General features: G+C 46.2%; 1 protein-coding gene across 1 annotated transcript in view; it reads left to right on the top strand.

The window, feature by feature from the left end:
• Positions 1–4,916: 4,916 nt before the first annotated feature.
• ACE (angiotensin I converting enzyme) overlaps positions 4,917–27,351 on the top strand; it is a 62,952-nt gene continuing 40,517 nt past the window's right edge. Inside the window, exons 1-2 of the mRNA XM_083581832.1 lie at positions 4,917–5,863; positions 26,077–26,244. Coding sequence (XP_083437958.1) covers positions 5,636–5,863; positions 26,077–26,244 — 396 coding nt within the window. The 5' untranslated portion in view covers positions 4,917–5,635. The remainder of the gene's footprint in view (positions 5,864–26,076; positions 26,245–27,351) is intronic.

Raw genomic sequence — 27,351 nt, 5'->3', positions numbered from 1 at the left:
GGTCAGTGGGCCATGTGCAGTCATTGGCCCTGACTTGTTCTGCTTTCAATAACTGCAAACTATATTTAATATTTTAAACAATAACCAAATACAGAAGAGCTATTTTCCTCACTCCAGTTAAATGCTTTACCTTCAAAGATTTTCGATAGCAGATTTGCTAGAGTTCCCTTTAAACATAAACACTGCTGGTACAACCACTCAGAGGCTGAAATGGCTTCCCATGTGTTAATTTCATCCTTGTTTTTATTAACCATCTTGTGAGATGGTTTCCTGATTGATCTTTAGAGACACTTTTGAGTATCTTTCTTGACGGGACCAATACACTTTATTACTGAACTGGAGGTAAAATATCTGAATGTTACCAGTGCTCTTGGATGTGCTACGATTGATCATTCTTAGCTTGCCATTTAAATAATAATAATTGGTTTCACTGAGGCTGGGACTGGTGTATTTTATACTTTGAATTTGTTGTTTTCCAGTTGACTGATTAATTCTTCGGAACATAGGGATACCTTCTTACCAGAAGAAGGTAATTAAACTCAGTTGCCTCCCTTAGAATTCTTCATCACTTTCATCAAGGACACCCGCCTAAACTGTATGCGAGGGATGGTGGTTCAGAATTTATTGATTGATTAAGTGGACATTAAAAGAGCATTTATCATAATCAGTTTGAAAGGGCTTTATAATTTGAAGAAAAAGCGGCAGACTGTTGAAATGGGAAAAACCAGGAGTGCCTTTCTTTCAGGAGACACAATTAGGGAAAGGGACCTCCATCTTCTGCAACAGAGGTTCTCATACTGTGCCTTCGGACCACTGATTGTCCACACTCCATTCATGAGAAGTCCATGGAGAGGTTGCAGAACAGTCAAGAATATCTGTATGCAATCCTGAACACACTCTCTCTCTCTCTCTCTCTCTCTCTCTCTCTATATATATATATATATATTTGACCCATATGAAATTATTGAACAGGCCTAGGATCCATAATTTTTATAATGATGTTAAAACACAGGCTGCGTATGTACCGTATTTTTTGCACCATAACACTCACTTTTTTCCTCCTAGAAAATAAGGGGAAATGTCTGTGCGTGTTATGGAGTGAATGCCTGCGGGTGGCGGGGGGGATCTACTGCAGTTGTGAGCAGAGGATCCATGGTTCCCCTTCCTTCCCTCCTCCGTGGCTCGCTTTGAAACAGCAAAGCGGGAGAAGAGCCGCGGAGTGGGGAGGAGAGAGGGACAGAGAGCCTGCTTCTTTAAAGGAGCAAAGCGGGAGAGGAGAGGAGCCGCTTACACGAGTGTAAGCAGCTCCTGTCCGGTTGGTTCCTTTAAAGAAAGCAGGCTCTCTGTCCCTCTCTCCTCCCCACTCAGCTCACTAAATAGCAGCAAAGTTTTTCAGCTCGCTACCGGGGAGGAGGGAGAAAAGCAGAGCCTGCTTGCTTTAAAGGAGCAAAGAGGGAGAGGAGAGGAGCCTTCTCCCCTTATACCCCTCTTCTTCATTATTAGCAGCATCCTTCTCCACACACCCCATGCGTGCTCCTTGTCCCTTGAGTGCTTTTCCTTCCCTCCCCACTTAAAACGTGGTTACAAAGCACGGATCCACATGGATCCTCAAGATTTTTGCATTGGGCTACTCCAAACTCACTGTCAGATCACATGTCTGTGGCCACAGCATGAACCACAAAAATCATATATCCACTGTTTCGTTTAGAATTTTTTTTTTCTTGTTTTCCTCCTCTGAAAACTACGTGCGTGTTATGGTCTGGTGCGTGTTATAGAGTGAAAAATACGGTACTTTGATTTGCAAAACAAAAAACCAAGTTTATTAAGCGGCCCACCAAGACTCCCACACCAAGTTTCAGGGTGAAAAACCATTGAGAACCATTGTTCTAGAACCCATGATTCCATAGGCAAAATGTACACTGCTTTACCCAACACAAAACAAAAACAAAAAGAAAGGGAACAATAATAATCAAGACCTAGACTGCATAGTGTTAGACTCCAGAGGAGATCCAGAAGGGTGTTTCATCCTAGTTCAGATAGTATTTAATGGGACAATTGTTGCATTAAGAAGTATTTGTGTCCCCAAATATTAGGAATGTGTCATAATCCAGCCAAGTGAGGGAGCTGTCCAACAGTCTGAGGGTTTTATGTGCAGGAGAAGAGCTGTCCAGAAGTTTGTAGGACTAGGAGCCAATCTATGGAGGCTGTTATACTAGCAGCAACTGAACAATCTGGCTACACCATCCTTCCTGGTCCATGGTTCTTCCTCTCAAGTAGGAATCAGCCTTGGGATGCCTCTTGTTGCACCTTTGAGACTGAAAGATGGTCTGGATTTATTGTCATCTCCTTTACTGACAACCTGGCTCCATCCAGCTGGCAGCAGGCAGCAGTGGGTGGTGGTGGCAGTGACAGAGGCAAGGCAGCCACAGCAAAAAAAATGTGTGTGCTCGGATCCCCGGGGCCCCCTGGAGTTGGCCTCAGAGATGCATAGTTTGGTACTTCACAGGTAGAGAACTTCTCAACGAGCTTTGTGCTTCGCAATGGACACTCATCTTTTCCCATTTTCATGGTCTGACATCCTTGGCAAGACATTAATTTTTTCTTTATCTTTTGGCACCTGGTTCTCCTCTCTCATTTCCTTTTAAGCCAGTTCTATTTTTCTAGAAGGGACGTGGGTAGAACTGTGGGTTAAACCACAGAGCCTAGGACTTGCCAATCAGAAGGTCGGCGGTTCGAATCCCCGTGACGGAGTGAGCTCCCGTTGCTCGGTCCCTGCTGCTGCCAACCTAGCAGTTCGAAAGCATGTCAAAGTACAAGTAGATAAATAGGTACCACTCCCGTGGGAAGGTAAACGGCGTTTCCATGCGCTGCTCTGGTTCGCCAGAAGCGGCTTAGTCATGCTGGCCACATGACCTGGAAGCTGTACGCCGGCTCCCTCGGCCAGTAAAGCGAGATGAGCGCCACAACCCCAGAGTCGGTCACGACTGGACCTAATGGTCAGGGGTCCCTTTACCTTATTTTTCTAGAAAAAGAGGTCTCAGAGTTCCAATGAACGTCTCCCTTGTTCTCTTATAATGGCAACAAGAGGTGCCAGAACTGAATTTTGGTGAGTTCCGGCTGAAAAAAAGCCATGCACTGCCCACTGTGCTCTGCAAGCTGGTGGTGGCTACCGCCTTACCTCTGGTGCTCTGACACCCCGGTGGCATCTGAGCCGGAGCCTGCACCTCCACCGTGGGGCCTCTATTGAGGCCTGCTGCAGCCATGGATGTACTTCAACAGAGGCCCCAACAGCAGAGGTGCAGGCCCTAGCCCAGCCGCCACCACAGCACCGGAGCATGCAAGCACGTCCCGTGTCATGATGTGGTGCCGTGACATCATAACATCGTGTTGCAGCGATGTCATGACAAGTGTGGTGTGACACGCATGCACCGGGCAGCCACGGTGCGGGGCCCCAGTTGATGCACCTGTTATGCACGCCAGGCACCTTTTGGGAAGTGTGTTTGAACAAAGCCACCCAAAACCATCTTTGGACGGCTTCCAAAGGTGAGGTTCTCAGTGACTACTACTGAAGATGGCTAGATCACCTACAGCTTTGGAAGCAGTTGCTTCCAGTCACTGGAGAACATAAGCAGAAGAGGGTCATCATGTTCTTGTCCTGATTGTGAGCTTCTCAGGGGCATTGGATGTTTTCTTGTGTTTTCAATATTTTGTTGGGAGCCACCTAGAGCGGCTGTGGCAACCCAGTTGGATAGGTGGGGTATAAATAATAAAATTATCATCTTCATCTGGTTGGCCACAGTCAGAACAGTATGCTAGACGAGATGGTTCTTTGCTTGATCCAGGAGGGCTTTTCTCAGGTTCTTGACAGGGCTTCAGGTTACAGACTCCGCTAACCCAGAAATAGGTTTTTAAGGAGGACGGCGCTGCCAGCGGGGCTAGAGGAGGCGGGCAGCGGCTGGAGGGTGGCTCCAGTGGGAAAGAGAGACTGGACGCGGTGCCTCCCGGCTCAGCTGGCCACTTCGTGCCATGGTGGCCATGGCAGACGGAGGCTCTGGGTGCGGCGCTGCTTCGGCACAGCATGACAGAGGCAGGCGAGGGTGGCGAGCTGATGCCAGGAGACACCGCGTCCAGCCTCCGCCTGGTGCCCTCCAGAACTTGGCGCCCTGGCACCCCGCGCCACTAGCCTCTATGGGTAAGACGCCCCTGGTTCTTGAATATGGGGTGGTGCCTCAGAGGAAACCCTGGAGGGAGGAAAGTGCTCTCCCAAAGAGAGAGGTGAAGGGGAAATGATTGTGAGAGACAGGTAACTGAGGCACCGACAACGCTAGTTGAACAACACCTAGGTGCACACATGGTGACCATACTTCCTTCCAGCAAGGATGGGAAAACCTGTGGCCTTCTGGATGTTAGTGGACCAGAATTCTCTTCAGCCTCAGTCATAGGAGCTCAACTCCTAGGAGCTGAGGTCCCTCTCCCCCCTCCATAAAATATTTGAGTATCCCCCCTAAGTTAACAGACATTGCTATTCAAATTGTGTGCATGCGCCATGTCTTGCGATCATTTATGTGGGGAGGGACTTACCTTCCTCTTCCAATATCTTATTCAAGTTGGCACCCCTGGGCTTAGCCATTGCTTAAAGTCCTGGTACTCAAGTGCCATTGGGACCACCACAAAATGGCTGCCATGGGCAGGGGGTGGGGAAGAGGTGCTGGTACTGGATCCTGTCACAAAAGAAGCCCTGGTCCCAGCCAACATGGCCAGTGCTGGTGATGGCCGTCGTTCTGGGGCAACACCTGGAGGGGCCACACAGGTTCCCCACATCACCTTTCCCCCCCCCCCCGACCCAATCAGTGGACGATTCCATGCGGTGCCGGAGGGGGGAGGCAAGGGTACCTCACCTCACTCCTTCCTGTCCCTGGACCCTTATGGCTTTCTGAGGAGAAAGCGCCTCTCCCCCGTTGCTCCTTTGGTGCCTGCCTCGCCTCAGGATGTTTTGGTGTGCGTGTGTGTGTTTCCCGCCCTCTGGCGTCGCCCCCCAGGAGCGGGGTCTCGCGGTGCCGCGAGGGAAACCCCGAGCGCGGGCGAGAGGCCGGAGCCCAGAGCTGGCGGCGACTTGGAGGCCAATTGGCGAGGCGAGGAAGGCAGCGCTCGCTCGCTCGCTCCCTCCACTGGAATGCTTTCCTCTGAGGAGAGCAGGCGAGCTGCGTCCGGCTCGCCGCCGCTCTCCTCCGGCCGGAGAGCAGCGGGCTCTTCGAGGCGCCTCTTCCCGCCCTGAAGTCCCTTCTCTTCCTCCGGACTCCCCACCCCACCCCACCGACTTCCCATCTCCCGGCCATTCCCGAGGACGGGCGCCCAAGCTTCTCCTCCAGCTCTCCGCGCCTCGCGCTCTCTCTCGCGCGCCTGGGCGCGCGTTTGTTTTGCCCGTGACGGCGGCGAGGCACCGGAGCGGACTTTGGCAAGGCGAGGGGCCGCCCTTGCGGCGAGCGGGCAGCGGCGGCGAGCCCCCGAGGGCAGCCTTGGCGCTTATCTGCTCCGAGGAGCGAGGCAGGCGCGGCCGTGGGCAGGGTCTCCGGGGAGCCGGCGGCAGCTTTATAAGCCGGCGCTCTTCGCGGGGACGGCCTCGTCTGGCGCCAAGATGCCTCCTGTCACCACCTTCCTGCTGCTGCTCTTCCTCGGCGGCGGCGGCGGAGGGGCGCTCGCCCTGGAGGACCCCCTCATGCCCGGAGAATACAACCACACCGAGGAGGGAGCCGTGCGGTTCGCCCAGGACTACAACAGCACCGGCGAGACGGTCTTCTTCGAGAGCGTCTCCGCCACCTGGAATTACAACATCAACCTGACAGACTTCAACTCCCAGCAGCAGGTAAGCTCCGGCCGCCCAAGCAGACACCTGAGGCGAAGCCCCTGCCCAGCCTCAGCCGCAGCAAGCAGACTTTTCTTTTGGGTGCATCTTTCTCACTTTTCTGCGTCCTTCCTTCGGCCCTCCTTCTGTAACTTTGACACTTGAGCCAAGCTGAAAGGTCACAGCACCAGCCTGGGCAAACAGGGGTGCCAACTTGAATAAAATATGGTGGGGCCCCCCAGGTAAGCATAGGCAACCACATGACACAGTGCACACTATTTGAATGGCAACGCCGATCAACTTTGTGGGGGTCAGCCAGCCCCCTCAAATGTTTTATTGTGGGGGGAACAGAATCCCCCACAGCCCTTAGGAGTTGGCTCCTATGGGGCAAAATATCCACCTTCAGTTGGGCCTAAAGCTCTCCTTCTGCCCCATAGGAGCCAAATCCTAGGGGCCGAGGCCCCTTTGGTCACCCCCAATAAAATATTTGAGGGGGTCGCCTCTCCAAAGTTGATGGGTGTTGCTGTTCAAATGGTACACATGCGCCATGTCATGTGATCAGTTCTGCGGGCGGAGCTTACCTGTGTGTGTCCCAGTGGCGTAGCGTGGGGGGTGCAGGGGGGGCCAGCCGCACCAGGCGCAACATCTGGGGGTTAGGGTTAGGGGGCGCAAATCCACGGGTTAGGGGGCGCAAATTACTTGCCTTGCCCCGGGTGCTGACAACCCACGCTACGCCACTGGTGTGTCCCCCACCCCCAATATTTTATTCAAGTTGACATCCCTGTTCTACCCTGCCACAGTGAACGCAACAGTTTATCTCATCAGTTGCCTCTGATGCCGAAGTGCCAACATATGTGTGTGTAAATGAAATATAATTTACAGTATATTATTGTCATGGAATAATATCTGTTGCTTCTAACTTCAGGACCCTGGAGCAAATTCTGGATCTTGAGCAAAGCCTAGACTAGCCTTGGGTTTCCCTGTCTTGATGCTTTTTCCCGTTGCCTCCCGATCTGACCCTGTCTTGTTCATTTTAACATAAAGTCAGATGTTTCCTGCACTGGGCTTTTCTGGTAGCCTTTTATATCCTGTATACAGTACCTGTCGGGAGTACTGCCATGACATTAAAGATAATCAGCTGTGGTAGTCAACATTTATTTTTGTATGCCCTGCCTTTGTATGCCATTTCTCCTCCTCGTGATGCTGTTGGTGTTCCATTTTGCAGATGGAGAAACTGAGAAAGGTTTCCCTGAGGGTGCTTGTTGTTGTTGTTTAGTCGTTTAGTTGTGCCCGACTCTTCGTGACCCCATGGACCAGAGCACGCCAGGCACTCCTGTCTTCCACTGCCTCCCGCAGTTTGGTCAAACTCATGCTGGTAGCTTCGAGAACACTGTCCAACCATCTCGTCCTCTGTCGTCCCCTTCTCCTTGTGCCCTCCATCTTCCCCAACATCAGGGTCTTTTCCAGGGAGTCTTCTCTTCTCATGAGGTGGCTAAAGTATTGGAGCCTCAGCTTCACGATCTGTCCTTCCAGTGAGCACTCAGGGCTGATTTCCTTAATGACCCCCAAACTGAGGAGTCAGAAAACGCAGCGATGGAGAGCTGTGGACACAGTTACACCTTCAAAGCTCATTTGGAGCTCATTGTTTCCCTCAAAGAATTATGGGCGCTGTAGTTTCTCCCTCACAGAGTTACAATTCCCAGCAGTGCTTAACAAACTACACCACCCAGAATTATTTGAGGGGGTGGCTATACTTCAAGCACCATTTAACGGTATCGTGCGTTCTTGGTGTGCAGCTATTGTTCCCCCCGCTCACTGCCTGAAGTCCCACGCAGAATCTGATTCCTCCTACTGAGGCGTTGATCTCTTGTGGCTTCTTCTGTTCTTGGGCTGAGCCTGCATTGGAATGAGGTGATGAGGGATTGTGGGGGAGAGTGTAAAAACCAGTAAGCCAGGTAATTTAGCTAGAATACCTCTCTATCCAATGGAGAACTAATTAGTGATATACATTACTATAAAATATTGTGGAGAGGGGAAGATGTCCCACAAGTTTAGATAGAAGTTTGGGTGCTGAGGGGAGATGATAAGGGCTGGTGGTTAAATGGACCCTGCATGAACTGGGGTGTGCTCTGGTCCATGGGGTCACAAAGAGTTGGCGCTGTGGGTTAAACCACAGAGCCTAGGACATGCCGATCAGAAGGTTGGCGGTTCAAATCCCCGCGACGGGGTGAGCTCCCGTTGCTCGGTCCCTGCTCCTGCCAACCTAGCAGTTCGAAAGCATGTCAAAGTGCAAGTAGATAAATAGGTACCGCTCTGGCAGGAAGGTAAAAGGCGTTTCCCTGCGCTGCTCTGGTTCGACAAAAGCGGCTTAGTCCTGCTGGCCACATGACCTGGAAATCTGTCTGTGGAGAAACGCCGGTTCCCTCAGCCAGTAAAGCGAGATGAGTGCTGCAACCCCAGAGTCGGTCACAACTGAACCTAATGGTCAGGGGTCCCTTTACCTTTACTTAAACGTCTAAACAACAACAATCCCTGGTTATGCTGCCGCATCTCAAAAAAGGACATTGTAGGGCTGGGAAAGGTGCAGAAAAGAGGAACCAGAATGATTGGTTGCGGTTCACTTCTCCAATGAAGAAATGTTGCAAGAGTGGTGACTTCCTTCCGTTTAGGAAGCAGGCGATTTAAGGATGGGCATATATAGAGGGTTCCATAAGTCTGCGTGGTGTGGAGAAAATGGACGGAGATAGGATTTCCTCCCTCTCTCATAATGCTAGAACAGTCCAGTGAAGCTGCATGGTGGGAGATTTAAGAGAAAGAAGAGGAGTCTGCCTAGGTGAACTGCGGAACTCACTGCCACAAGATGTGTTGGCTGTCAGCTTTAGGTGGCTTTAAAAGGGGGTTAGACAAAGTCACAGGTGATAAGGCTATCTATGACTGCCTCCTCTAGATCCCAAGGCAGCAGGGCCATAATTTGTATCTTGGCACCTGGAGCAAACAATGTGAAATACTTATTTATTACATTTCTATCCAGTGTTTCCTTCAAGGAGCTCAAGATGGTGTACATAATTCTCCTCCCCATTTTCTCCTTACAACAACCCTGTGAGGTAGGTTAGGCTGAGAGTGAGTGAGTGGCCCAAGGTCATTCAATGACCTTCATGGCTTGGGGTGGGTGCGTGCAGATTTGAATCCTGGTGTTCCAGGTCCTAGTCTGATGCTTTAACTCAGGCATATCCAAAGTCCGTCTCAGGGGCCTAATCCAGCTCACCGGTTGGTTTAATCTGGCCCATTGGCAGTTTATTTTCTGTGATAAAATCCTAAAAAAACCCCTCAACAACATCAAGCCTAAAAAAAGGTCAACAACTTTTGTTGGCCCCCACGGCCATTCACTTCATCAAATCTGGCCCTCTTTGGAAAAAGTTTGGACACCACTGCTTTAACTACTACATTATACCAGCTCTTCTGTCCCTAAGCCAACCGCATATTTTACGACATAAAAAATTAACAGCAGCTGCGACAAAATGATAAACAAGTAAATCCATGTAATGTAGACTATTTAATAATATATGGCAGTATTACTAGAATAAATCAGAAAATGGAAAATGGAAGATATACTTATTAGATCTCACAGAACATTAAAAAGAATATGGAAAAAAATCACAATATTATACAGATTTATTTAGGATGTAACCCTCCAAGGTTTAGTTGTAGAAAAAAAATGTTTGATCACTTGGTTGAAATTTATTTGTTATGTAATTTCATGTTCAACTGAAAGGATTGTCATATTTGATATAAGGTAAAGGGACCCCTGACCATTAGGTCCAGTCGCGGACGACTCTGGGGTTGCTGCACTCATCTCACTTTACTGACCGAGGGAGCCGGCATACAGCTTCCGGGTCATGTGGCCAGTATGACTAAGCCGCTTCTGGCGAACCAGAACAGCGCATGGAAACTCCGTTTACCTTCCCGCCGGAGCGGTACCTATTTATCTACTTGCACTTCGTGCTTTCGAATAGCTAGGTTGGCAGGAGCATGGACCAAGCAACGGGAGGTCACCCCGTTGTGGAGATTCGAACTGCCGACCTTCTGATCGGCAAGCCCTAGGCTCTGCAGTTTAACCCACAGCGCCACCTGCGTCCCTTTGATCCCGGGTAGGTTTTAATTAATTCTCCCTTGCAGAAGCTCCATTTACAGAATGCTACCATAATGTTTACACAGCTGCCACTAACTTGAGTGGTACACATTATTATTTTCCTTGCAGCGACATCTCACCCCCAACCACAATAATATTTAGTACTGCCCATTACCAATGATTTCGACTAACACATTATTAAAAGAAACAAATTCTGTTTTTGTTAACGTATGTGTGTACGCTCTTGAATTACTTTGCAGAATTAGCACACCTTTTATTTGTATTATAAAATTTATGTACTGCTTGATTGTAAGGGAAAAAGAAAAAACTAAAGACCTCAGAGCAGTTTATAAAAAAAGAAAAGCTGGCTGCGTATGAAATAGTTGTTGCCTTAATTCAAAGCAACCACACTCAGACTTTAAGACTGAAAGATAAGAAAGTTTATTATAAGTAATACATAATTGGATAATGAAGACTTCCTGTTCTAACTAACTTGGAGATGCAGAGGAGCCGTGCTTGCCCTTTGACCTCTGCAGGAGAAAGTCTTCCTTCACACAGCACACAGTTCAGCTCAACTCCCACGGGAGGCAACGATTGCCACCAACCTGGGCAGCTTTGAAAGAGAACTGGAGGAATTCATGGAGGAAGAAGAAGAAGAGTTTGGATTTGATATCCTGCTTTATCACTACCCTAAGGAGTCTCAAAGTGGCTAACAATCTCCTTTCCCTTCCTCCCCCACAACAAACACTCTGTGAGGTGAGTGGGGCTGAGAGACTTCAGAGAAGTGTGACTAGCCCAAGGTCACCCAGCAGCTGCATGTGGAGGAGCAGGGAAGGGAACCCCGTTCCCCAGATTACGAGACTACCGCTCTTAACCACTACACCACACTGGCTATCAGTTGGTTCTAGCTTTGGCAGCTATGCCGTGCGTCCGCAGTCAAAGGTGGTATGCTTCAGAAATGAACGCCAGTTGCTAGAAACCGCACAAAGGGAAAGTGCTCTTGAGCTCTTGGTTTCCCACAGGCATGTGTTTGTTTGTTTGTTTTTTAAAATAATTTTTATTAACTGGCCAATCACATCAAATTAAATCACATCACATAATTCCAAATTACAAAGCCAAATTTTTAAATTTTGTTGGCGGAACCCATACTTCAAGATCCAAAGGGGGATTCAAATCATCTTCTTATTACTGCGTTAATGTCCAAATCAGTCCCAATCAGTCCAGACAAAGTTCATAATTCTATCCAGTCTTATCTTGGTGTTTCCACATCATATCTTGTTCATATAATTTCTATTTTTCCTTTACAATCTCTTCTGTTAGTCTCCTTAAGCCGATAAGCAAAATAATCCACAGGCATGTGTTTGGCCACTGTGAGAACAGGATGCTGTGGTCTTTGGGCTGATCCAGCAGGCTCGTCTTACGTTCTTATGAGAGAGGCACAAGAAGATATCTCCTCCTCTTTCTTGACTTCTGAAGTACGAGCGGGGAAGCAAGAAGTTAGGGCAGCAACCCTAAAAACACCAGTCTAGGATCAAATGAGAAGTCAGCACTGGCAAAGGGCAGTGAGATTGTCTAGGGAGCTTGGAGGTACACCCCTCTATCTCCTTTCTCCCCATGCAAACCCCACCAGCATTAGGTACAAGCTGAGTTGCATCCCAACCTTTTCAACATAGACACCTTTCAGTTATCATGGTTATGGTGCCCCTGTGAATCAAAGGCCACATTCACCCCATCTTTTTCTTCCACCCTGCAAAGCAGAACCTGATTCTGGGATGGTGTTACTTCTCAGGGTGGACCCTGATTCCAAATACAAGCTTCTGGAAAACAACAGCAGGAGGAAGCTGTTGCTCTTGTGTCCTGTTTGTGAGCTTCCTGTGGGCATCTGCTTGGCCACCTAGTAGAAGGAACAAGTTGGGTGAGATCAAGAAGGGCTCTTGTTATACTCTCTAGTGTGCTGTTTTTGGGCTGCCTAGACAGATCTGTCCGACCACTGTGGAATAAGGTAAAGGTAAAGGGACCCATGACCAATTAGGTCCGGTCGTGGCTGACTCGGGTTGCGGCGCTCATCTCGCTTTATTGACTGAGGCAGCCGGCGTACAGCTTCCGAGTCATGTGGCCAGCATGACTAAGCCGCTTCTGGTGAACCAGAGCAGCGCACGGAAACACCATTTACCTTCCCACCGGAGTGGTACCTATTTATCTACTTGCACTTCGACGTGCTTTCGAACTGCTAGGTTGGCAGGAGCAGGGACCGAGCAACGGGAGCTCACCCCGTAGCAGGGATTCGAACCGCCGACCTTCTGATCAGCAAGTCCTAGGCTCTGTGGTTTAACCCACAGCGCCACCCGCGTCCCTTTCACCACTGTATTTCACCACTGTATTTCACCACTGTGGAATACAAGATGCTAAATTAGAAGGACTCTTACATTTAGTCTGCAAGGTTTAGCCCTATGTTCTTACTCAAGTGAGCATGCCAACCAGGCAAGCTGGTGCAAGCAAAGGGCATGTAGTGTGAAGTCAAATGGTATGGAATCACTGGGCTGTATTTTCCACCCTGTGCTTCTTCTCCAGGCTGTGGCTGGAAGGTCTGTGTCCAAGGGGAGCAGGTCATGAGTGAAGAGGAAGTTTTGCCACATACTAAAAGCAGATTTCTGTTTTTGATATCTTAGCCTTCTGTTCCAGGTTAAGTAATCCAGAGTGCCCCCACAAGTCAAATTTAGTTCTCATGGTTGGTAATGCAGATTTGAAAGTGCACTCTGTGCAAAAAGCAAAGATTTCCTCAGAAAAGATTAAACATTAAACAGCAGCAGCAGCCTGCGTTGTGGGCCGTTGCAGTTGATTGCCAGCATGGAGGTGGCAGTCTGAGAATTGCTGCAAATGTCTGGCTCCTAGCCTACCTCTTCTGAACTCTTTGCAGCCTCCTCTCTTGATGTACAAGCACAGGAAGGGAACTTCCTTCAATGTTAGCACTCACAATGAAGAACGAACTGTTTCCAGCTTGCATACAGGATCTAGGAGCTAACAGAGGAAGAGAGTGTTTAATTGTGTGTTTTAATGGGACAGCAAAGTGACATGGCTTGCCAAAGAACAAATAGAAGTGAGGGCTGGTGGCGTATACATTTTCCAGGCATGCCCTTCCAACAAGTCTAGGTAGTCTAGAGCTGTTTCTTGCACAGTGACTGCACTTCCAGTGCTGGGCTTTTAATCCACGTTCCCACAATGATATTCAAAGTACATATGTATTCTGTTCTTTGTTGTAAGGTACTCCTGTTTGATGCGTAGTTTGTTGTTTCTCAAAACAGCTTCGTCCTGTCTGCAGTCCATAAGCCATTCCTAATTTGTCTCTTGGACGCGGGTGGTGCTGTGGGTTAAACCACAGAGCCTAGGACTTGCCAATCAGAAGGTCGGTGGTTCAAATCCCTGCGACGGGGTGAGCTCTCGTCGCTTGGTCCCTGCTCCTGCCAACCTAGCTGTTTGAAAGCACATCAAAGTGCAAGTAGATAAATAGGCGGGAAGGTAAACGGCGTTTCTGTGCGCTGCTCTGGTTCGCCAGAAGCGGCTTAGTCCTGCTGGCCACATGACCCGGAAGCTGTATGCCAGCTCCCTCGGCCAATAAAGCAAGATAAGCACCGCAACCCCAGAGTTGGTCATGACTGGATCTAATGGTCAGGGGTCCCTTTACCGTTTTTCTAGCCAAGATGTGAACAACTTTGTACAGGGCAAAGACATCCCTGCACACCAACACCCCTCGGTGTGTTCACTGTGCTCTAAAGTTGCAACGTGAACACATGCCTTTTGACTGCTTTGTCCAGTGGGCAGAAGATGAGGTGGACTTTCCCTTCCCTGTATGTTTTTGTGGATATTTTCTGCTCACACAAAGGGCAAAGGAATTGATGTTGCAGGGAAACTAGGAGAGGCCAGGTGATATGCAAAGGAGTTAGCCAAGAAGAGAGAGGCTAAGCAAGAATGGAAGGTGTTGGAAACATGGAGAAGGTTTAAATGTCGAATCCTGGTACAGTACAGTATCGTCAATAGCGTTAGCTGGGAAACTGACATGCCAACCCAAAACTGCCAGAGGAAATACTAGTCCCTTATTATTTTATAATAATTTTGTAAAGAAACAAGAATGTGACTGTTATGTACTGAAGTTCTCACCCTGGGCCAGCAGCGGGATACTGTAGATAGTTTTCACTCAGGTCTACATATGCAAATAAGGAATTGAAAGTGACGTTCAGTGATTGGATAGTTACTGTTGCGTTGTAATGGAGCTCTATATAAGCAGGCTGGCTGAACCCTTCAGTTCAGTTCTGTTCTGGCCTGTGAATAAACAAGAGCTGTTTGAAGAATCGCTGCGTCGTCTGATATGTTCACCCACAACTTAACAGTGACAGAAATCCTCCCTCGGCGTACATAAGAATGTGACAAGACCTTTTGGAATAATTTTTGAAATGTTTATTACAACATATTGTACATGCTGGTACACTGATCAGGATGTGTTTTGTAATTTGTTGTTATATGAGTTCCTTAGTTTATTCTTCTTGTTATTTGAAAAACAAGGGGGGGAACCCCTTATTTAAAAAGAAGAGAGATGCTGGAAGACTTGAGGATTTGGGATGGGGCCAGGGGTATTAGTAGTGCTATTTTTCTAGAAAAAGAAGTGCCAGAACTCACCACGAACGCCTGCCTTGTTCTCTTATAATGGCAATGGCGCCCACCTGAGAGGTGCTGGAACTGAGTTCCGGCGAGTTCCAACTGAAAAAAAGCCCTGGGTATTTGTCTATGAAAAGGTTGTCATGGACCCCAGCAGAGGCTGACAGCCAGTGTGGATGTGTGGTGGAGTCCAATGGCAAGACCGTGTATGTGAGAGAGAGCCAGTGTGGTGTAGTGGTTAAGAGCAGTGGACTCGTAATCTGGTGAACCGGGTTCGCTTCCCCACTCCTCCACATGCAGCTGCTGGGTGACCTGGGGCCAGTCACACTTCTCTGAAGTCTCTCAGCCCCACTCACCTCACAGAGTGTTTGTTGTGGGGGAGGAAGGGAAAGGAGAATGTTAGCCGCTTTGAGACTCCTTCAGGTAGTGATAAAGCGGGATATCAAATCCAAACTCTTCTTCTTCTTCTGTGTGTGTGTGACTGAGCATCAGTTTTTGTCTTGCTCTTCTTGCAGGATGTTGGAGACAGGCACATCAAGAAGTAGTGCAGAAAGAGATCCCTCAGATTTTTGAGATGACATTTCATGTTTGAGGTCAGGAACTAGTTTCCTCCCCAGACGGGATAAATATTTTGCCTCCCCACCCCAACCCAACCCTAAGCTTTATCTGTGGCACTTGTGTGCCACACACAGGACACAGCACTCTCAGCTAAAGCTGCACAGATTCCTGCAATGGGAAAATGTTTTCTCGTTGAAATCAGTGAGACCTGAAAGTAACTAACAATAGGTGCGTTGTGACAGATGAGGTTAAATAGCATCCTCTTCTCCCTCCCTCTGTCTGGCAGACACCTGTTTTATACACTAAACAAACTGCAGTCAGATGGGGCCAAAATACTTCTGACCATTGTGTGACCTTCCACCATCTTGCTCAGCAAAGTACTAAGGGCCCCAATAAACATCTTTATGTGGCTTTTGTGAACTTTAGCTATGGCATGTGATTCAGCTGATAGAAACCACTTACGCTGCAAGTTGGGTAACACTAATATAGATAACTGCCTATTGGCAGAACCCCGGATAGTTATATGTCAAGACTAGAAAAAGCCAATTCCTCGCTATCACGAGACTCTTGGAAAGACAAAGATATGGAATGCTGATTTATTTAAATATTTATAAGCCATACTTCCATGAAAGTACAGCAAAAAAAATCAATAAATGCTGGTTGGTTAAAAAAAGGGGACGGGGAATTCACATTGTGATGGTTAATCTAAGGTTACCAGACGTCCCCGTATCCCAGATTTACAAATCAGTCCCCATACAAAATCTATTGAAGTTGAAAAGTGTCCCCAGATTCATTGAAAAAAATCTGGTAACCTTAGGTTAATCATAGCTCATATGGTTAAACGAACTAATATAATAAGTGTCAGAGAAGGCAGGCAACAGAATAATAATTTTGTTCATTTTATTCTGGAATAACAAAATACAGGATGCAGTTAACGCACACACCTTGAAATATAGATTACCTTACTTTAAACTTAGCAAGTTACACACAATGGCAATTTTTTTGGGGGGGGGGTCCGTTTGCACTAAAATTGATGTAATTTTAGTAGAATCATTTTGTATAACCAATTTATAACTGTTTTGCAAATTTGGGGAAGTAATGAAATTTTCAGTATATCACTTCCAGCCTTTAAGGGAACTTAATGGAAAAAATATAGATGGAAGCAAAATAAATGGTTCAGGTTTTGTTTGGGGCAGGAAAATGGGCCGGGATGGTTTTTTTGCAAATTATGAATTTGGAATCTCTACAGAATTTTTTTTTAACACAGTTTCCTCTCTTAGTCCTTCATCAACTCTTATTTATGCAGAAGTTGCACTTTAACTGTGGTCCAAGTCCAGAATGCTATAATTAACTCTTTTTTTAAATTCTGAAACTCTTCCAATAGATATCTTTCTAAATGTTATCTTCAGACACAATAAGAGATTTTCTCTATTTCCACAAAGTCTTTGGTCACCCTTAATGCAGATGTTAAACTCAAAGATAAAAATTATTTTTAAAGAAAGCACGTTGTCTGTTAGAGCTATAATTTTCAAGTTCAAAAATTTCCTGATGATTTTTGATGTATATAAATGATGATATTTGTTTCATCTTTTCTTATTTTTTATAATAATTTTTATTAGTTTTCAATTACGCTGGTACTTTGGTTTTTGAACAGAATGGGTTTTGGGAGTCCGTTCGACTCCTGGAACCATTCAAAAACCAAAGCGCGGCTTCTGATTGGCTGCAAGAGCGTCCTGCAGCAAATTGGAAGCCACGCTGGACGTTCGGCTTCTGGAAATCGTTCAAAAACCTGAACACTCACTTCCAGGAGCCGATTTGTTCGAGAACCAAGGCATTCGGCTTCCAAGGTACGACTGTACAGTCCAATAATAGCCTAATTATACCAATACCAATTTATAATACAATTATTAATACCAATTCAGAGCTAAAGAACGGGTTTTCCCTAGGAAAGGAGCAGAGCAAGGGGGAAACCACTTGGACCTGGGCCTAGAAAGCATGAGTCAAACGCAAACTGCTTGGACCCACGTTTTCTAGGCGTGGGTCAAGCGGAAGTGTAGGTGAGCTCTAGTTTTGACTTCCAATTGCAGGATGTGGCTTGACTCATTTTATGGAGCCATCTGAAGCTATTTGGTCTGCAATCCGCTTTCTGCTGGCTTCATGCTCTCTGCTTATGGTGAATTGTGGTGTGGATTGCCAAGTAAGCAAATCTGTGGGGTGGATGAGCTGGTCAGGATCTGGTGCTGCCCCCCAAGACCTTTCCATCCCTGCCAGTCAACTCTAGATCACCTATTTATGAATCCAGATTTCTCTCCTCACTTTAAGTGGCTACAGTTTGTGACTGTGATCATGTTTTATTTATTTTGCTCTCAGGCACCGAAGACAGTTTACATTGATTGGGGATTTAGACTGTTTTGAGGAAGTGTAGCCAGTTTTATACTGACTACAGAGCGAGCTGATGGCATCATGCTGTACCAGTGCTCCCATTGGGGATTAAAATAAGACAAGGTGGCCCTGTCAGAGATTGGTGGAGAAGCTGTAAATAAAGGCTAATGAGGTATAAGATTAGGCATCGCCATTGTGAAGTCTATATTTCTAGCCCATCAGCTGGTTGCTGGCAAAGTAACTCTACAGATAATACAGGCAACTGAGATTGGCTTTATTAAATATTTCAAGACAACAGTCTGGATTAATACGATACGATAATCTTTATTGTCATTGTCCCATACAGATATACAACGAAATTGAAAAAACTACATAAGACATTCAAAAACCAACAAGCCTGCTATCCCAGCTATCCCAACCTGGTTAGCCCCCTAAAAACTCTGATACCCCATTTTTAAATACAATATACTCCCATAGAGACTCCTTATACTGCATTTAAAACCAAAATCGCATTTGGCTAGAAACTGTTTCTCAGTCCTAGTCTTTATAACCCTGTACCTTCTTCCAGAAGGCAGAAGCTGAAAGAGATAATTTCCGGGGTGCGCACTATTTTGCGCTATCTCTGCAGCTTTCTTATGGCACCTGGAAGCATAAATTTGATCTAAGGTGGGAAGAGTGCACCCAGTTATTCTCTCCACAGTCTTTACAACCCTGGACAGCATTGTTTTTTCCTTGACTGTGCAGCTCCCAAACCGCACACAGAGATCATAAGTTAATACACTCTCCACAGTACAATGGCAAAACGCCATCAATCAATTAAAGAATTTATAAACCATTTATTATAAGAGGTGAGATGCAACACAACCAGACACAGGGAAGACCTTTCTGGCACAAAGATAGGTCAGTCTGGGAAACTGCCATCCTTGAGAGAATAACAAATAAGCTATGGTTGACACATGGATAGATCAAGAAAGATCTATGTGTGGGTTAATTTCACAGCATATGCCAGTACTTCAGGAAATGAACAATCCACGCATCAGTGTTTTGCTCAACATGGTTGATCTACATTTATATTCAAACATATATATATATAGTGTTGTTCTACTAATGAACACAGGAAGTGGGTTCAAAGTGAAGATTAATTTATCTTCACCTTGAACCCACTTCCTGTGTTGGTTAGTAGAACAACACTTTATATTGGTAACCTAACAGGAAAAATGACTATTACTCATTCTTAACCCAAGCACAACCATAAGTGCTCCTGATGAGGCACTCAGCTACGCCATGTTGAATGTTATCTGTTAACTCTGTTCTATCCTGCTTCCCCTTTATTTTGTCTTTTGTTTAAACCAATTCACGAACCAAAAACTTCTGTGTTGGCCACTGAAGATGAACCATATGTTGTAGATATTACTGACATTTTATTGTGCTGTTTTTGCGATACGCAGACGACGTGAGAGGACTTGGGACTATTGAGGGGGTATACAGTTGCAGGCACAATCTTGCTAAAGGCCGCAACCAGGAGCAAAGGGCTAAAGCCCTCTACCCTCCACGCTAGGGTCCTAATCCAGATTATCTTGGACCATTTGTGTCCTAGCACCCAAAAAATAAATATATTTTTAAGGCACAGCTACATGGCCCAGATACAGTGGCGCCCCGCAAGACGAACGCCTCGCAAGACGAAAAACCCGCTAGACGAAAGGGTTTTCCGTTTATCGATGCGCTTCGCAAGACGAATTTCCCTATGGGCTTCCTTCGCAAGACGAAAGCCCATAGGGAAATCTCCAGGACAGCGGGGAAGCGCAGCGCGTCTTCCCCACTGTCCTCGGACCTCCTCCGAAGGCTGGCGGTGGGGCGGAGAGACCTTCTCCCCGCGCCAGCCTTCGGATGGCTGTCCTGAAGACTTGCGGTGGGAGGAGGGTTTTCCTTCCCACCGCCAACATTCAGAATGCTGTTCTGAATGTTGGCGGTGGGGAGGAAAAACCCTCCTCCCACCGCAAGCCCCGGGAACAGAGGAGAAGCGCTGCACGCCTTCCCCTCTGTTCCCGGACCTGTCCTGAAGGCTTGCGGTGGGGAGAAAAGCCCTTCTCCACACCGCCAGCCTGGCAAGCGGTCTCCATAGGAACGCATTAATTGATTTTCAATGCATTCCTATGGGAAACCGTGCTTCGCAAGACGAAAAACTCGCAAGAAGAAAAAACTTGCGGAACGAATTAATTTCGTCTTGCGAGGCACCACTGTAATGTGTGCTCTATGGACTGTTGGCTGGCTTTGGCTGGGAATAAAAAATTTTCAGGGGTGGAGGTCTGGCTGGGCAAGTCGGCAAGTCGATAACAGGATTGTTTAGGTTTATGAAGCAAGCTGCTGAAATATGGCTGTTACTTCCAACCCCCCCCCCAGCTGATGTTGTTGTTGTTGTTTAGTCGTTTAGTCGTGTCCGACTCTTCGTGACCCCATGGACCAGAGCACGCCAGGCCCTCCTGTCTTCCACTGCCTCCCGCAGTTTGGTCAAACTCATGCTGGTAGCTTCGACAACACTGTCCAACCATCTCGTCCTCTGTCGTCCCCTTCTCCTTGTGCCCTCCATCTTTCGCAACATCAGGGTCTTTTCCAGGGAGTCTTCTCTTCTCATGAGGTGGCCAAAGTAGATTTTAATATTGTGTTATTTTTATTTTGTGTAACACACCCTGGGACCTTATGGCAAAAGGGCAGGTTAGAAATGCGATGGAACAAATAAATAGATGGAAATGTGGTCATAGGCTCAGCAATTAGTGTGGTTGCAGACTGCAGCTCTGCCACAAATCCCTATTTTCTTGGAATCCTTCAGTTCTGTCACCCTAGCCTTTCAAAGCTGTGGTGGAGGAGGGGACACTCTTATCTTAAGCAAAAAACGATGTACTGTAACTGATGGATTTCTGCATGCAAATAGGCTTGGTGCACAGGATTTCCTTTCTATTTATTTTCGGCACAGTTTGCCCATATTTCTGTTCAGGCTTTCTGTTTGTTGTTTCGTAACTCTCAATTACCTGCTACATTGGGAGTTTGTTTTCCCTACGAAGTGGCATGTTATTTTTGGAAATTGCCTCCTAATCTGCAAGAAAGCACATTTCCCGGTTACAAAGTTAGCATCCATCCACCACCTTCTGATTTGGTAGCTATATTTTTCCTGGACTTCAGTTTACTCTAGCATGCAGTTTTTGTGTGAGGTTGGGAACTCTTACACTTGTGGACTTCTTGTTACAATTTAAGGACCTATTCTTTCATATCCTTGAGGTATCCAGACACAGAGATTACAGCCGATTGGATTCTCTTTCTGTCGTCAGCTAGAAGTGGAATTTAAAAGGGTGATCCTTTTATCCTGTTTACTCAGAAGTAGGGATGGGTGAAATTGTCAGTTCTGGGTTCTCTCTATTTTTCATTGTTCCAGCCTTAAGTTCACATTTCCACATTAGTTTGCCATTCAAACAAACAAAATCTCATGAAAATTCACCCACATTTTAGTGCAAAACTCTCCAAATTTTCTATGCAATTTTGCCTAATATACATATTTCTGCAGACTATTTTTTCCTTAATATAATGGGTTGTTGTATTTTCACTAATATATGCCTTTTTGTACATGTTACTTGACCGGAGATTTCAAAGGATGGCTGTGGTTTGTTTTCTCTTCCTGTTTTGGAAAATGCAATTCATCTTTAAATGCAGATTGAATCAAATTTCTACACCATTCCTTTTTTTAAAAAAAAAAATATTTATTAAAATTTCAAAGCAAATACAAAAATATGAAAAAGAAAAAAAAGAAAAAAAGAAGACAAAAAGAAGACAAAAAGATACAAAATACAGAAAAATAAAAATAGTTAAAAACAAATCAGTCATTCCATATCCTATCTTTCATCTGCCTATTTCCCCGACTTCCTCACACCTCCCTCTTCTTGTATCCTGATTCAGTCATTGTTTCAGCAAATCCTTTCTATACTTTAGCTTATAACCAATTAATTAACTCTATACATCCTATCCATATTTCACCATATTCTGTTATTCTATTTCTTACTTTATTTGACCTTATCTTACCATAAAATACCATAAAATACCTTAAAACTTAAAAACTTAATACTTATTTATCCTTATATCATTTCTGCTAAAACCAGACAATTTCATTCCAACATTCTCCCTAATATTCATTAATTTTACACTAATTCCCAAAATAAAAATTTTTCTTTATAGACTCTTCCAATTTTCATCCAACGTCCCTTCTTCCTGGTCTCGGGTTATGTCAGTCCTTACTATCCATTCCATCTAGTCCATCAGCCTGGTAGTCTGATATCCGAGGCTCTTAAGTCTCTTCCATGCCCCTTCTGCAGATCTTTTTCTTCTTGTTTATGCTTGCACTTTTCCTTGTCTTTTGTTGGTCTCTTTCTTAGTTTCTTTCCTTTCTCCTTAGGGAGTAGGTCTCCGGGGAATTTCCACCTATACTCATGTCCATCTCCCCACATCAGACCAGCCCATTCCCCACAGTCCCACTCCCCACAGTCCTCAATATAATCCAAAAGATCTTTAACAGCATATTTCAAAATCTCTCCAAAGTTGAGAGCCTCCTCAGCTCCAAACTCCCTCTGGCCTAATTCAAGTTCATTCTTCCAAAACAGCGACTTATGCTCCTGCAGGGCCTCGGGTCTCTCCATTTGTGTTGCTTGAGGTAGCACCATAGCTTCCTCCATTATTATCTGCCCTTGCATTTGCCCGGTCGAACCAGTTTCCTGGATTGGTCCCTGTATAATTTCTATGTCAGTATTCCCTATTTGTTCACATTCACTGATTACAACAGTCATCAAATCCAACTTCTCGTTCATCAAATCCACCTTCTCATGCAACTGCTCCAACAAAGCACTTGTCTTGCAAAAAGCAAACACCAGGACTTCTTCCAAACACATTTTTATTCAAGGTCACAGTCTGGTCCCACGATGTTAATCTCGCAGCTGTGAAATCCCTAAGTGAACTGCAACAGCAATTTGACAAGCTCCCTCTAGAGGATACAATTTCTATTTGTGTCCATCTTTTTAAATCATGTCCTACAAAAGAAAGTTACTTTCAATTTTCAAATATTTTGTTTCTTTAGAATGCAACAGGCATCATTGGAATCAATTTGTTTCTCTTTTTTCTTGCTATCTGTCAAAATGTTCCATTCACAGTCAATGGACGTCTCCGATAATTTCTGTCTCTGACACCCCGTTCCCAGGTTTGAGACGGTGGAAACTTATTTTCCTTTACTCCCTCTCCAGCAGGCTTGAACAGTTTAATTCCCCCCCCCCCTTTTCTCCTGCTTCCAAGGGGGTTTTAATGGTTATAAATGAAGGAAATTTCGACCTTTGTAAAGCGACTTTCCAGGCTATTAGTTTACAAGATTTTTGCTTCAGTCTATTTACAGAAAGCGGAAGGCGGACTTCCTGTTTTGAACCTTCCCGCTTCGGTGCCAAATTAATATATTTCTTGATCCAATTTTCCGTTTCTACTCACGGGTACTTATTTAGAGTCCAATTGTCGACAGAAAAAAGTCAGCGCTCTCCGGCAATGGCAGTGCGGCTTCCCTCCGTGAAAATAGCACTTAGTTCGCAGCACCGCGCCGATCACCCTACTTCACTCCGGAGCCCCAAAATGGGGTCCCCCGCAAGTAGGGGAGGCGCTCCTGGTGCTCTGCCGAACCCCACGTTCCCAGGCTTCTTCCACCTGGGATTTCTAGCGGGTCCCCACCTTCGCCGTGGCGGGTAGACCCAGTTTCCACGGAGCCAGTTCCTCCGATCGGAGGAACTCCGCCATTTCGCCGATGGCGCTAACCCAGAAGTCAAATTTCTACACCATTCCTAGTCAAAAGCAAATAGCATTCAGCAGCACCCTGCAACTTTGATTAAGCACTTCTTCCTTGCAGCTTTTTCCTCCAATTGCTTCCTGTTAAAGTAGCATGGCAGTAGTGATGAGCTGCCCCTTAATTAGTAAGATCTCATTCCTTGGGGTGGGGGTGGAGAGCTTCAAACAGTCTTTCCCTCTCATTGTTTTTTTTCCTTTTTTTATTTCATGGCGAAATACTGACATTTAACACTTTAATAAAGGAAAAGGAAAACCTCAGTAAATCAAGCCTCTCTCCTGCAGGGAACAGGAACTAACCAGTCAATGGTCAACGGCACTAATGCAACGCCGTCCTGAACAGGAAGCAATTAGAGACAGAAGCTACAAAGTGAAAGTTTCTGAATAACTCCAATACAAGCTGGCGCCCCAGTTGCATTGGCCCGGGGGGGGAGGGGGGAGGCAGGTAGAAATCATCACCATAGGCCTGAAAATGATGGGAGGACAACAGCAGCCACAGAAATTTAAATGCAGCAGGTTGGCCATAACATTGCCTGGATTCCACATAACAAGCAAGTGGTTGCAGACTAAAACACTAGTGTGGAATCAACTAGGAGGCTACAATGGTAGTAAGCCTTTTTTGGCCTTTTGGATTATCACTTTGATGCAGGACTCTGTCCTAGACCCTCCTGCTACAAAACACCCAGAGTTCCCCTATACTCTAGTAGAAATAGGTAAAGGTAAAGGTACCCCTGACCATTAGGTCCAGTCGTGGCCGACTCTGGGGTTGCGGCGCTCATCTCGCTTTACTGGTCATGTGGCCAACAGGACTAAGCCGCTTCTGGCGAACCAGAGTAGTGCACGGAAACGCCGTTTACCTTCCCGCCGGAGCGGTACCTATTTATCTACTTGCACTTTGACGTGCTTTTGAACTGCTAGGTTGGCAGGAGCAAGGACTGAGCATCGGGAGCTCACCCCGTCGCGGGGGATTCGAACCGCCAACCTTCTAATTTGCAAGTTCTAGGCTCTGTGGTTTAACCCACAGCACCACCCATGTCCCGTACTAGAAATAGAGCCCTCATTTATTCATTTCAGGGGGTGGGGGTGGGGAGTGGGAAGCTGTCCACACTTCTACCTTGGCTCATACATATCTTCAGTGAAGTGTGCATTTAGAACTGAGTGTACAATAATTTTTTAAAATGTGTTTGCATCTGTACAATTCACCCACACCACCTGTTTTTTGATCTGATCTGCTTCTTTCCAGTTTCTTTATGATAAGGGTTTCCTCCATCTGTAGGTTTTGGGTTATTCTGGGCAGTCCCTGGGGAAGTGGGGGGACGTCTGATCTTCCTACTCCCTAACTCCTTGGTCTGTGATGAGAACTGTATCTGGCAGATTATGCTGCTACTGCTCTCTTTTCGGCTTCTTAAAAATATATATTTAAAAGTATTACAGGGGAAAAGAAGGAAGGATTTCGGTGATAACAGATTCACCCCTTATTATAAAAAATAAAAATAACAACCGTTTTGCTGTTATATTTCAAAATTTCAGAAAAGATACTGACAGAAGGGTACAGTCTCTGTTAAATGTGAGAAAGCTTTTACTTACTACATTGTAAATTATTGCTTATTGTTGGATGGAAAGGCCTTCTTGCAAAATTTGAAAAGGTAATATTGATAATAAATAAACATTGTGGAAGATCCATGTCTAAAAAGTGTGCTGTTGGTTTAAACCTGAAACTGCAATAATCGTGGAGAGGATGAAATTCCCCAACCCCACTGCCAGCGCTTCAAAGCCAGCCAAAACTAATCATTTAGCTCAGTTGGTTACAGTGTGGTGCTGATAACGCCAAGGTTGCAGGTTCGAATCCCTGCATGGGACAGCTGCATATCCCTGCATTGCAGGGGGTTGGACTAGATGATCCTCAGGGTCCCTTCCAACTCTACAGTTCTATGATTCTGTCACTGTGCTTTTGCTATCCTCAGGAAAGAGCACAATGGAGCTACCACAATCTCCTTTCCTGATTTTTAAGGGCTGAAAAATGCACCAATGGCAGGCAGTGGTGTGCTGAACACACACACACACACACACACACAGTTACTTAATGAGACAATAAATTGCAATTAAAAATTTTCAGAAGGGGGAATTTTTTTTAGTGAAATTCTCATGAGCCAGGTGCAGGGTTTTTCTTGCACTTACTTTACTTTTGGGGTGGCAGAGGGGTGCTCTGAAGCACCCTTTCGCCCACCCTACAAATCAGCTCGCCAGTGGTCTGCACCCTGCAGCCCTCCCAGGTGCACATACTTCATGAGGTCGCTCCTTCTCATGTGGCGTTTTCAGATGAGAACGACTGGGCAGCCAGGGAAGCTGCAGAGGAAAAATGCACCTGCCACGCTTGACCTCCTTGCAATAATAATAAGGTACACTCAAAACCCTGCTTCTATCAGACATCTGAAGAAATTCTAAAATGTATTGAGGATGAGACCAAAACAACCCCCAAAAAGGAAACTGGTGCTTTGTAAGACCTTTCAGAAACTGCAGGGCAGATTTCAGCACAGCACTAGTGCCAAGGTTTTGGTGGCTGCCCGTCTGTCTGGGACCAACCAAGATGGACCGTTGAAGGTACCCAGAAACTGTGTGCTTACCTGTATCTATGTATTCCACCACCACCCCTTTGCAGGTAGCAGCCTCTTTGAAGGAGCAAGAATTCACAGAGGTTTGGGGGAAGAAAGCAAAGGAGAGTTTCGGCAACATCTGGCAGAACTTCACTGATCCTCAGCTGAAGGAAATCGTCAGATCCATCCAGACCCTGGGACCCTCCAACCTACCCATGGATAAGCGGCAACAGGTAAGGACACAACTCCAGACAAAGGGAGTCTATACCTGCGTGGTGGGTATGGATGATTCAGGCTTACATACTAAGTAGTATATGTAAGGTAAAGGTAAAGGGACCCCTGACCATTAGGTCCAGTCGTGGCCGACTCTAGGGTTGCGGCGGTCATCTCGCTTTATTGGCCGAGGGAGCCGGCGTACAACTTCCGGGTCATGTGGCCAGCAGGACTAAGCTGCTTCTGGCGAACCAGAGCAGCGCATGGAAATGCTGTTTACCTTCCCGCCGGAGTGGTACCTATTTATCTACTTGCACTTTGACGTGCTTTCGAACTGCTAGGTTGGCAGGAGCAGGGACCGAGCAACGGGAGCTCACCCCGTCACAGGGATTCAAACCGCCGACCTTCTGATCGGCAAGTCCTAGGCTCTGTGGTTTAACCCACAGCGCCACCCACGTCCCTTAAGCTGTATATATATTGTTAAAATAAATAAAATACAAATACATAAATAAATTCCTAGTGACATCTCTGAGGAAGCTGATTATCTGATGGGGTAAAGTTTGTTCCGGCTCCAGCCTTTTGGGACTCCACAAACTACATTAATATTGCAATTTTATATAGGTCTACTCAAGAAGTCCCATTAGGCTCAACAGGGCTTACTCCCAAGTCAGGGGATATAGCATTTGCAGCCTGGTGTTGAAGTCTCCGCCAAAGGAGCCATTTGTGTTATTCTTCATCTTAGTTCATATGCAGCGTCCAAAAGTCATGGTAAGGTTGGAGGGAGAGACCAAAGAATGTATGTAAGCTACTGCAGGGCTGCCCCATGAGGACTAATGACTTGTGTCAGAGAGACTGGCCATGGAGGCTAAATTCCTGCTAAGTTTCCCAAATATGCCATGGAGATAAGTGAAGCATTTAGCAGCAAATTCTGCCAAGCCAGAGAGCGAGAGAGAGACAGCTCAAAGGAGTTCTTATCCCCTCCTGCTAGTAATCTATCCTCTTTGCCTGTTCTTAGTGTTCTGCGGCTAATTCTTTCCAACTAGTCTAGTGGAGCATGTAAAGCAATTTCACAGTGATGTTGCTTCAAACTGGAAAGAGAGTCCCTCAGTCCTTTTTTTTGAGTTCTG

Source organism: Podarcis filfolensis (assembly GCF_964270895.1).
Source record: "Podarcis filfolensis genome assembly, chromosome: 13".
In the NCBI taxonomy this organism is placed as follows: Eukaryota; Metazoa; Chordata; class Lepidosauria; order Squamata; family Lacertidae; genus Podarcis; species Podarcis filfolensis.
The sequence above is the reverse complement of the archived record's forward strand: the minus strand, read 5'-3'. Positions and strand labels throughout refer to the sequence as shown.